This window comes from Argiope bruennichi, chromosome 5 (genome assembly GCF_947563725.1).
Source record: "Argiope bruennichi chromosome 5, qqArgBrue1.1, whole genome shotgun sequence".
Lineage (NCBI taxonomy): Eukaryota > Metazoa > Arthropoda > Arachnida > Araneae > Araneidae > Argiope > Argiope bruennichi.
The window spans coordinates 60,631,360-60,644,270 of NC_079155.1; the positions used below are offsets into that span (position 1 = coordinate 60,631,360).

At 28.0% G+C, this 12,911-nt stretch overlaps 1 protein-coding gene across 1 annotated transcript; it reads left to right on the plus strand.

Annotated features, from left to right (window-relative positions):
* The first annotated feature begins 277 nt into the window (after positions 1–277).
* Positions 278–11,631, plus strand: LOC129969635 (flotillin-2-like). The gene is made up of 9 exons (XM_056084286.1): positions 278–496; positions 805–886; positions 2,033–2,247; positions 5,414–5,646; positions 5,990–6,109; positions 6,222–6,436; positions 7,205–7,388; positions 8,374–8,520; positions 11,310–11,631. The coding sequence occupies exons 1-9, from the start codon at positions 448–450 to the stop codon at positions 11,337–11,339; spliced, it is 1,275 nt and encodes a 424-aa protein (XP_055940261.1). The 5' UTR covers positions 278–447; the 3' UTR covers positions 11,340–11,631.
* The last annotated feature ends 1,280 nt before the right edge of the window (positions 11,632–12,911 follow it).

Sequence of the window (12,911 nt, forward strand, 5' to 3'; positions counted from 1 at the left end):
TCTCTTTCTGCAGATGAGACTCAGGACTTTTTTTAGTAAACATGAAATTATTAAATACTGAAAACTGCTGACAATAATAATTTCTCTTGGTTTCTATCAGAAGTATAAAGAGCTGAAATTGTATTTTAAAAAGACGAAGAATTATTTTAGATCCTTTAAAAATAATCTTTATGAAGGATAGGGGGAAGGAAACCTTGCGTTAACTGTAACTTTTACCACATCTGTGACAGTGGAAAAGGTTTTTGTTTCATAAAAAAAAGAGAAGTTCAGAGCCGGCTTGTTTGGAAAATGTGCTTTTCTCTCGCAATAGACTAGTTGACGCTGTATTTATACAAATGTTATAAATACTTTAGGTTGAATTTATTTATAAGTTTATTATGAATTATTTTTCAAACCATCTTAGATGATGGTTATGATCTAAAGGTAGTTTTCAATAGCTGCCAAAAAATGGGGAATGTACAAACAGTGGGGCCAAATGAAGCCCTTATTGTGTCAGGTAAATAATAATGATTACCATTTTCATATTTTGTTCATTGAATGAGTATTTTTGTCATTGATTTGTTAGGAAAAAATTGGACATCTGCCTTACGAACATATGCTTTGTGTATTAGTTTGTGATTTTGTTTACGTTGTTTAAAGTGAAAGAATACTAGCCTTTTTGTATATTACGTTAATTTAGAAATCAGCCTTTACATATCAGTGGTTTTATAGCATTAAAATTTGTATTTGATAATTATAAAATATTAATAAATTGTGAGGCATTTTCAGTAAATTATTATTATTTTTTTTTTTTTCCTTACTTAGGTGGTTGCTGTGGAAATACAGGTAAAAAAATGGTTGTTGGTGGATGGGCTTGGGCATGGTGGATGGTTACTGATGTTCAGAGGTAAATCAAATTGTAACATTCAGTAATTAATATGCTTTTAAAAATGACTGAATTGCTTTTGAAAATAATCAAATTTTTACTCTTCATGCCTGTTTATTACCAAACTTGGCTTTGCATATATATTTTAAATTAACAGTAGGATGTGCTATGATTTATATCTGAATAAATTTGAACAAAATTGAATGCCAGCTGGTTTTAAAGGAAGGGAAAATATTTGTCATTTTTACTAAATTTTATAAAAATAAATATCTTTTCTTATTGTTTGATATAGGTAGCAGTTATAACATTGCTCATAAATTTTGAAATGCCATGTCTGCATATTTTAAAAGTCTTGTTTGACTAACATTTGATATCTAATTTTTTTGTATGTAAATATTTGATTTCTATTTTCTTTTATCATAAAATTACAAAAATAGCCATTAAATACAATTTATGATATTGTGTTTTTCATATACATTGATACATATATATCATGTTCATTTCATTATTGAGTGATATTTTCAAATGGAAAAATTATTTATCCTGTTTTTGATAGAAGACTGTCAAAGTAATAGAATTTTTTTTTAAGCTCATCAATACTGAACAACTAAACTGATTGGTGTAGGTAATTATTAGCATTGAAGTAAATAAAAAAAACACATAGAAAAACTTAACTCTCTTAAATTTGATTTCTTAAGAGAATAAATTGTTTTTATTTTTTTTTAAAGTCTGGTTTTGATTTTATTCTCCATTGAATATCTCAAGTTTATAATGAGTTTTACAGCTCTTATTTGATTATTATGAATATTGGTTTTGTTAATAAAGTTTTTATGGAATGAATATCTTGGTTAATTTTAAGAATTAAAAATTGCTAAATAAAATTTCTTTTTCAAAAAAAGATTTTTTTAATTATTTCTCATGTTCTTTTAAAAATTGGTGCATAAAATTTCCATTAGATTAAGTTCAAGAACATTAAATTTTTTTATAATGCATTATTGATAATAAACTTTTAATTTCAATAACTTAGAATTATGCAGTAAGTATGTAGAATTTTCTTTTAATGGCAGCTTAATTTGCAATTACTTAATTAGTAGACTTCATATATATTAGTTTTACTTCTAAAGTTTTTATATTATATTTTAAATTTTTGTTTTATCTTTTTTACAGATTATCCCTGGAAGTTATGACATTAAGTCCACGTTGTGAACATGTTGAGACTGCACAAGGTGTGCCATTAACAGTAACTGGTGTTGCTCAGTGCAAGGTTATGACTGAAAGAGAATTTCTTGCTACTGCTGCTGAACAGTTTTTAGGCAAAGAAGTAGATCATATAAAATCAGTTATTCTTCAAACTCTTGAAGGACACTTGCGAGCAATTTTAGGTAAATTGTGCCTTTAGTAGTTTCAATTATAGGTGAACTAGAGGCTAGTTGTAACAATTGCAAATAAATCCATAAATGTTATGCATTTGATTTTAAAAAAATTTATCACAATTTTCACAAAATATGATTATTATGAGAATCCCAATTCCATCAATTGGTGCTACTGAACCGAATAGTGAGAAATTATAGGCATATGTTCCATTTTAGCTAATGAAGGGGAGATGTTTATGTGATTTTATTATTTATAATGTTTTGTTTTTATTTAATTATTTTATTAGTATATTTTATTCTTTGCATATTTATTCATACACTAAAGATTAATACTGAACATAGATGGTGCAGTATGCGCTAACTCATACGTATGTTTGGAATGTGGAGGAGGCACACTTAAGCTTGTTTTTTGTAAAGACTTCTTCCTGAGAGTTGGTGTGAAACTGGTGCAAGCAGGCACCACTTGCTCTTTTGTTAGCGGCAAAAAAGAAGTATTCGTTCGCTCTTTGTTAGTGGCATTTTCTACTTTAAATGTATATAGTATTATGTGTTACCTTATATATGTGTAGTCATCGTTCATGTGTTGTTATATGTGTGTGTGTGCAAAATAATAAGAAAAGAGACAAGAAAGCATCTTTCCTTGGCTTAAATACACACAAGCAGCTACAGGAGATATTTTGTAAATTTTTATATAATTTAGCTGATTTAAAAAAAAAAAAATGTTTTTATTTATTTTATATTAAGTATTAAAATTACTTTAATTTTTTTGATAATTGTAGTATTTTCTTAATAAGCAAAAATATTTGAAACTATATAATAAAACAAATTATAATATGTTACAATGTGCCAATTGTGTACCTTGATTTTAATGTTTGATTCATATTCACACTTTCTACTCTAAACATTAACATGACCTTTAGAGATTAGATATTTCTCATAGGATTCACTTTAGAAAGAGACTTACTCAAAAGATTCTAATTACCTGCCAGAAAAAGAATAGGATTGCTAATTGGTAAGAAATAAAATCAAAAAGAGAAAAAAAATTGGAAGCAAATGGTTTCGGAGGGAAAATTCCAGAGTATTTTTCATTCAGATACTATTTTCGAAACAGGAATGGTTTTGATTAGCTAGCAGAGATGGATACAGCTACTCTGATGATATATTTATACCTTATTTTAAAAACAATCTCATAATTTTGAATGGCTGTGAGATAATGGGAATAATTCCTGACCTTCAGGGGGTATTGTCCTCCCCCCTTCTGTTTTGATGTGTTCCAGGTCTACTTATTTACAAAACATTTTTTTTTTAATTGAGCTTTAAACCTTGATTTATCTGGCTCTGATTGTTAATCTAATTCCCTACTCTACACAGTCTTCAATTCTGATGATGAACAGTGGCTAAATCTGTAAAATGATGTTTGATAGGAAAGGATCTGTCATATGTTTGCACTAACCAGTTTTAATAAAGTCTGATTTTTATAATGAATGGTTAAATAATTTTATCTGCTTTTTGTTATAAATTACTTGATACAATTTAGTATCACTATACTAGATAATCATTATTACCAAATGTCTTATTAATTTAATTAATGAAAGAATGATAATGAAAAAATAATTTTAAATGCTGTCATTTTTATTTTTATTATTTATCCCATGTCTGTGACAAATTGTTGCAGTCAATTAGGTTTGTAAAATATTTCTAGCATTTAAATCAACAAAATTCTTGGATGATTTTTTTAGGTACATGTTATGAATAAAGATATTTTTTTAAAAAGCAGTTATAATCATGGAATCGTAAATTAATTTAAAAATACAAATAACTTTCAAAATAGTTCCTATATTTCTTGTGTACTTTCATTAAAATTTTAAAAGTACAGATTGTTTTTATTCTCTGAGCAAAGCAACTACCTTTTTCTCCATTTCAGTTTAAAATCTTTAACATATTTACATCTATAATTTCTTAAGATATCCATGGTTAAAATGCCCAGAGATATGATTAAATTTTTTAAAAATTTAGTTCATTTACTTGGCATGCTAACTTTTTCTAACCTAAAAGTTATAAAATCAAAATAATTAGGTGTTTGAAAAATTAAATAAATATACATTTTGCTTTCAAAAGTATTTTCTTAGATATATTCATCAACATTTGTAATGGTCGAATCAGTATTTTATTGAATTATTTGCCATGGAATTATTATTTTATTAAATTTTCTTTCTAATAATGTGCATAGAATATTTTGTGTGATAAATTACTTTTGAGCAAAAATCTGATAACCAAAATCCTCATTTCTATTCCATTCATACCTAGTATTTTTAATTCCCCCCCCCCCACACACACACACACAAAAAAAGATAAATTCATTTGTCATCTCTAATAGAGTTATATCACAAAGAATTTTATTTTCAAAACTGCTAAACTCATCCTGGGCTTTTAAATAATAAGTATTGTTATTATAGTTTTTATCATTTTTGACTCCATTTCTGATTTAATGTGAACCTATTAATTGTCTTTGTTCCTTTTTTAAGTAATTATATTTTAATTTCAATGATGGAAAATGCTTTTAACATGATTCTATTGGCATTACCACAAATTCAATAATTTGCATTGGAATCAGTACTAAAATAAAAAGTTTTTAAAAGGAAGTCAATGGAGTGATCTATACTGCTTTGGTATGCATTTATTAAATTACATATTTCATTCTGTTTACATTTGATTATTCATTTAAAAAATATATAAAATATTTGTTACTGTTCAATGTCTATGTTTATTGTATAGGATTAATATAAAATGTTGCAAAAGTAGCAAATGCTAAAACAATCTCATGTATGAATATTATTAAAGAATGGAGATAAATTCATATGTAATTGTCTGGTATGTAAAATGTTTATTAGCATATTTGACAGTTTATTTAAATTATTTCAAGTATGTCAAAATTGATGTTTATCAATTTCTGTAAGCAGGCACATTATCTGGTGCATTAATAGATTTATGAGACATCCAAATGTGTTATTGATATATTTAAATACTGCCAAGAATTCATTCACTTGCTTTTCTGGGATATACAGGAAAAATTGTGGGTATTAACTTATTTAAGAGAATTCAAGATATTTATTTTCTATGGCGATTTTGTAATTACTGTTCTCAAATTTTAAATTAATTTTTATGAACATTTCAGGTACTTTGTCAGTAGAAGAAGTTTATCGAGATAGAGATCAATTTGCTTCTCTAGTTCGAGAAGTTGCAGCTCCTGATGTGGGACGTATGGGTATAGAAATTCTCAGTTTTACGATCAAAGATGTATTTGATAGAGTTGAATACTTAGCTTCATTGGGAAAAGCACGTACTGCAGCGGTGAAGAGAGATGCAGATGTCGGCGTTGCACAAGCTAATAGGGATGCTGGCATCAGAGTATGAATTGTTTTCATTGTTTAAAACAGTTTTGAAATTGAACAGATTAAAAATCTATATAAAGATTTAAAAAATAATTTTCTTTTATAAATTATATTTTAAGTTGTTATACTTTAATTTTTTCTTTGTCATTTTTAAATGAGTTGCATATAAATTTTATTATTTATGTTGTTGGGATAATTAATGAGTATATAACTAATAGAATTGTTAAAAATTCAAAAGCAGTTTATAGTGAAAAAGAAACTTTAGATGTATTTTCAATATTATAAATATAGAATTTTAAGGATTTTCTAAAAATATCATGTATATACATAGTTTGTTGAATCTGTGGAAATTATTTTAGGAAGCTGAATGTGAAAAGGCTGCAATGGATGTCAAGTATGGTGCAAATACCAAAATAGAAGACTCATATCGTTTGTTTCAACTCCAAAAATCCAACTTTGATGCAGAAGTGAATACAAAGGTATTACTTTTATAGATATTTCAATGACAAATGATTAAAAATATTATTTCTCACTGGTACTATTATAGTTATGGAATACAATTATATTTTTCCTTCATTTGTTTTATTAAAGAAAGCAGAAGCTCAGTTGTCATATGAATTACAAGCTGCAAAAATGAAGCAAAAGATAAGAAGTGAAGAAATTGAAATAGATGTAGTAGAAAGAAAGAAACTTATTGCTGTTGAGGAGAAAGAAATTCTGAGAAAAGAAAAGGAATTAACTTCTATGGTGCGTCTTCCAGCTGAAGCAGAGGCCTATAGGGTTGAACTTATAGCTCAAGGGAAAAGGTAATATTGTGAAGTGTTTAAGTAAAAAGATTAATAACATTTCTTTTAAAACTGAAGACAGGAGAATTAGTATATAATTTTTTTCTACTTTACAACTATTGCCTGTTAAAAACATATTTAATTGCTAATTGGCAGTTAAAACATAATCCAAACGATCATTTATTAAAATAACAAATGCATAAAAATCTTACTACTATGTCACATAATTATTAAATGTATATATTAAGAGTATTAAATGTTAAAAACACTGCTTTTAGTTTTACATTTTATTTTTAAAAAATGTTACTGAAATACTAATATATTGTCTTTAAGTTGTATTTTATATAGGAATTTATATATAATATCATAATTAATCTTCCAGCTTGCCAGCATTTTTTTTTTTTTTTTTTTTTTTGTTTATCATAAAGTTTCAAAAGAATATATTTCATATTTATTCATAAATTCCTAAGAGGTAAAAAAGTTTTTTTAAAAGAATCCAAATTGAGGTAATTTATAAGGCATATACACAAAATAATTGGAAACTTAATGGATTAAGCAATTGCAGCCCATACTTATTTTTTACCGTGTCATTTTATATTCGTGTAAAATGGCATGGTATTATGACATAAAATATACTCTTGTGATTAATTTTTTTAAATGAATTGTGAATAAAAAATTTTTAAATCATGCCTTTTTATTATGTTTATAGTTTATATGAAAAGAAAAAAAAAATGCTTCATTGATATAATATAATTTTGATTTTTTTTTTTTTTTTTTAATCTTTTGCAGGGCCCAGACAATTGATGTTGCGCGTGCAGAGTCAGAGAAAATCAAGCTGATTGGTTTAGCTGAAGCTTATGCCATTGAAGCAGTTGGTAAAGCTGAAGCTGAAGGTATGCGAATGAAAGCAGCTGCATATAAACAGTATGGAGATGCTGCTATCATGAGCTTGGTTTTGGATGCCCTTCCCAAAGTAAATAAAAATATTTCCTTTAATTTGATTGTCAGTTTATATTATTTAAATTTATATATTATTTATATTATATATTATCTCAGTATTTAATATATTGACAGAATTTTACTTTCCTTCTCTTCTTTTTATACATTATAACATCAGTCTATTTTATAATTGTTAATCTACCACAAGAATTTTACCAACTTAACATTCTTCCAGATGGATATAAGTCCTTGCTTAATTATTATCAGCTTATTTATTTAAAAATGTCTGAAGCTAAATTTGAGTCATTTTTATAGCTTTTCATATTTTGAAGCTTTAAAAAATATTTCTTTACTTTTCTTCATAATATTATCAATTTGGTATTAATTTTTTTTCTTTGGAGAGGGGGCATTAGTTTAAAAAATTTCTTTAAAAATTGCAATTTAAAAATGTTTGATAAGTAAATTTTCATAACTAAAGCATCATGTTGCTTATTAACTTTATGAATTCCATAAAGATTTTTTTTAAAGACTCACAATTAAAATTGGCAAGATTAGTTTTTGTTTTCTGAAAGTGGAATTTCTGTTGTAACCCTTTTTTCAATGAAAGGAAATTCAAGGTGCGCAGGCCCAAACAGTTCATTGTAACTCGCAGTGAGGCCCATAAAGTATCCGATAACTTATAGAACTCACGAAAGGATTTATATGTTCTAAATGAATTAATTTTCAACCTAAAACTGTGCTTCTGTAAACTGTGTACTGGCAGTCTGTCTCAATTGATAGTTTGCAAACATCAATTTTACTTCTGTGATAATCCCTTACTGTTATGTATGATAAGTTATTGAGGATTTTGTGACAAAAGCTTCTCGACGTGGTTTATGTGAAAAAACAGGATTTATCAAGATATTAATTGCTTATTTATGAATTGTTTATTTTTAACTATTTTTAAGCAAAAATGTGCATTAATGTTTAAACTTTCTTTTCAATGGATGTATTCATTTTAGTTTTGTTTTTTAATCTAGATTGCAGCTGAAATTTCTGCCCCATTGGCCAAAACTGAAGACATAATAATGATTGGTGGATCAGATCAAGTTACATCTGAAGTAACAAAACTTGTTAGTCAAATACCTCCATCTGTCCATGCTTTGACAGGTGTAGATTTAACTAAGGTAAATAATCATACAGGTTGTCCTATGACTTATTTGAATTTTCCCTATATATATATATATATAATACACTCATGTCCAAAATTAAGGTCACAAGCATAAAATCTGCAAAAAATGAAAAACTATTCATTGTGTTGCCATGAAATTTGGCACAGAGGTACACTACAATGAAAGAAAGAACATAAACACATAACAACATAGAAATGATTTTAATTAGGAATTAAGAAACAGGGTATATCAAAAAGTGTTACATTATGAATCAGAGATAAAGCATTTATCTCGGGAAAAACTTGTCTAATATGGAGTGTGACCACCATGCACTGCTATACAGGCTTCATAACGAGCTTTCATACTGTTTATGAGGGTGTTAATAAATGCTTGGGGCAACAAAGCCCATTCTTCCAAAAACATGGCTTTTATCTCTTGGGGGTATTAGGAGGGGGGTTACGCTGTGCAATGGCTCTTCCGAGACCATCCCAAACATGCTCAATAGGAGTGAGATCCGCAGACCTCGAGGGCTAGTCCATACGTCGAATATTCTCTTCCTCAAGAAAATCATCAACGATCTGGGCTCTGTGTGGACGCACGTTATCGTATATAAACATGAAATCTGGGCCAAAAGCACCCCGGAACAACCTCGCATAGGCTTCAAGGATCTCATCCCTATAGCGATATGCACTGACAGTACCCCCATCGAAGACGTGCAATGATGTGCGACTGCCCAACATTATGCCACCTCAGACAAGAATTCCTCTGCCACCAAATCTGATTATTTCTTTTACGTAGGAGGGATGATAGTGAGCTCCTCGCTCTCTTCAGATGAAGATTCGACGAGTGTCACTCTGTGTGGTAAATTTCGACTCATCACTGAAAAGAACACGTCCCCATTCTTGCTGTGCCTAAAACGGATGTGTTCGGCACCACAGCAACCGGGCTTTTCTGTTGGATGCAGTCAAAGGGACGCACTCAACTGGTCGCCGGGCATAAAGGGCCCTCTCTGCTAGACGTATGTATACTGTTTGTCTGGAAATTCTTATTCCAGACGCAGCAGCAAGGTCACGAGCAAGTTCAGGAGCCGTTATCAGCCTCTGCCGTCGTGCGCTTAATGCGCAGGCGTCGTTGCTCTATTCCGGCCTTGGCCAGCCTTCCTGGTTACAGTACCATTTGTTTGGAATTGATTCCACAGCTTGGATATCACTTTCGGTGCTACTTGTAACCATCGAGCCACCTCCGCTTGAGACTGCCCAGCTTCAAGCCTGCCAACGGCTCTCCATCTCAAGGAGTCGTCTAAACGATTATGAGAACTCATTCTCATTGGAAACAGGTTAAATTTTTTGTTTTAATGCAATATTCACAAAATTGCTGGCAAAATTACCGAATGCCTAAACGTTCTAATTTCAATAGTTCCTCAAAAACTAATGCTAAACAACATTTTTTCCCACGACAAAGTTTAATATCATGTTACCGGTCCTTCACAATATATAAAATATAATTTGCTTAAAATTTAATGGTAACCATTTAGAATTACTTTGAAAAATACTTTTGTGACCTTAATTTTGGACATGAGTGTATATATATATATATAATCATATCAGTAGATGTAAAATCCTAATTTAAAAAAAAAACTATTTTATATCTTTCATTTAATTTTTTTATTTCTGTATTTCTTAATTTTATTCTTGAAACATTTTATTTTTAACAAATGTTTTTGATGAGTGAATCATTTTAATTTAACATCTTGATTACAGTGAGGTCACTGGTAACCGCCAGGCTCTATAAATTACTATGTAATTGTTAATTTATTTGTTATATTAATGTTAATTTATTTGCTATTGTTGAGAAAATATCATTTTAAATGTTACTTGCATATTTCTTCCCCTCATGAGCAAGGTCTCATGACATTCTTTATAATTTCTATTCCTTTCATTCTATGATTTGCTTTCAGTGTCTGAATTTTTTAATTGTTATTATTGTGATTTTTCTTTTTGATGCAACTTACCCACAAAATTGAATTAACTTGTTTCCTTTTTATTTATTTATTTGTACTTTTTACTTCTGTGATTTGTTTTTTGTATTGCATATTTTTTAATTAGATGTTATACACATAATTCTTGGAACTTAGATATGTTCTTCATAAAAAATGCTAACCAAATTTATAAGCATAAGAGGGAAAGCTCTGTAAAAGATGTGCTACATAGTGATTGAGATTTTTTTTATTTATGAATAAAATCATTAAAAAATATTTATTATTATTTATGTGTATCATAATTATATCCTGAATTATTTTAAATTATGTTTTTACTTTTTATTTCTAGTAATTTCTCTGGTTTTTTGAATTGGAATCTCAATTAATTATTACTTATTTTGTGTGGTGGTGGCATAAATCATTCAATAATGTATTTCCAGAATTATTCAAAATTTTAATGACATAAATTATTGTATTATCTATTTAATAATGTGCTTTCATATAACATTTTTTTGCCTTTGAGACCTAATTTAACTGGATATTTTGTGTATGCTTGCATGTGTGTGTGGCATATTTACCATGATAAATGAGATTTGACAGATTCAGTGGCTCATTTTATATCCTATAACAGCTAATAAAAATGTCACACATTCTTCTATTTATAATTTTGATGTATTATACATTTGATTTTTATTATAATTTGTAAAAAAAATCATAATACTTTTAACAAATGCGATAGGTTTAAAATTTTATTTATAGGATTTGTATTCCATTAATGTTTGGTTTGAGATGCATGCATTAATATTTTTGTTATATGCATTTTTAGGTGCTGTCTAAAGTTGCAGCTTCTAAATAAGTAGGCAGTTCTAGTTCATTATTATCACAAGCTGCCATGTTTCCTTACTTGAGTAAATGAAAGTTGACATACATGTACCAGTGTACAGTTCTCAAATGCGGACAACTTTTACAGTTTGTAGACATTGTACATTGCCATTTTTAGATGTGTATTTTAACCATTAGAACTGTGGTCCATTTTTTTTATGTTGACAAAACTGCCAATTTTCCTATTGCAAGAAAATTTTCATTTTTATTGAAACTATATTTTATCTTATTACCCATGATTTGTATAAAATTTTTCTGATATACTTTATTATACAGCAATTTAGGCTTTATTGGTCAAATATCATACTGTCTAGATTATTTGGATTTACTTTTTTAAACTAGTGGTAAAACAATAAATGTTATTGCCTTTTTACACTTTTAAAATTGTACTTTTTGAAACACTCTTTAAATAAATAGTTAGGTAAGGTGAAAGATGTAGGAAGTAAATTAATGAGGAAATATATATATAATCAGAATCAAATAAATTATCTGTAAACAGAGAGAATAATTGAGAACTTTTTGAGCTATTTATCAAATTTGCATTGTGCATTGATAGTATTCAGTTTAGATGTGCCATTAATATTTTTGTTTCATTTTTCTTTAAAAATCTGATCTATTGAATTAGTTTTACAATCACTAACATATAAGCGATGAGCAAATAAAAGATATAAACTACTTATATAATGGAGATATTAAAAGATGTAAACTACTAAATCATTTATTTTTATCTTTCACAAATAGTGAAAAGAATCCAAAGAAAAGAATTTGTGTATTTGTGCAATGTTTTTATGCTGTGTTCATAAAATGTGTTAAGAAAAATTTCAAGCTTTTTCTTTTTGTGTGCTAGATTCTTAAATTCCAAAATTATTGAATGCATTTTTTTTAAGCCAGGAACTATCCAAATGTCTTACTTTTGACAATCACCAGATTGGAAATTTGAGTTTAATTTCATAGTATATAACTATATGAAATAATTTTCTTCAGAAAGATGTTTTATTCTCCAAATTGTTTAGCATGTTCTTATTGACATTTTTTTTTCCCCTCATGAAGAAAAATTGATTTTTCTAGTGCTTATTTATTCAGGTGGAACAAATTCAGATTTAAAACGAATTTTTCATTGATGTCTTCCATTTTTTAGTGCAGAAATTTTGCTACAGTTTATTGCATGGAAGCTGCATTCATTTAAACGCATTTCATGCTAAATAATGTTGTTCAAAATAACAATTTTTTTCTTCCATACTTTAATATCCCATCCATGCCTGCTTTTTTTAAAAATAATTTTTAACTGTAAAAGTTTTATGTAAGCTTTCATGCTTATATGTGCTGGAATCTTTATATTTATTATGATGCTGTAAAGTTCTTCATTCATTGTGTAATAACTGTACTTTTAGTTTCATTCTGATTTTCCTCACTTTTAAAAATTTTAATATTAATATACCTGTTGTAAATATTCAACTACTCTTGTCTGTTATGATTGAGATTCATCACAATATTTAGAATGGTCATCAAACTAATGCAGGTGTGGTATTTAGCATTTAGCTGATGC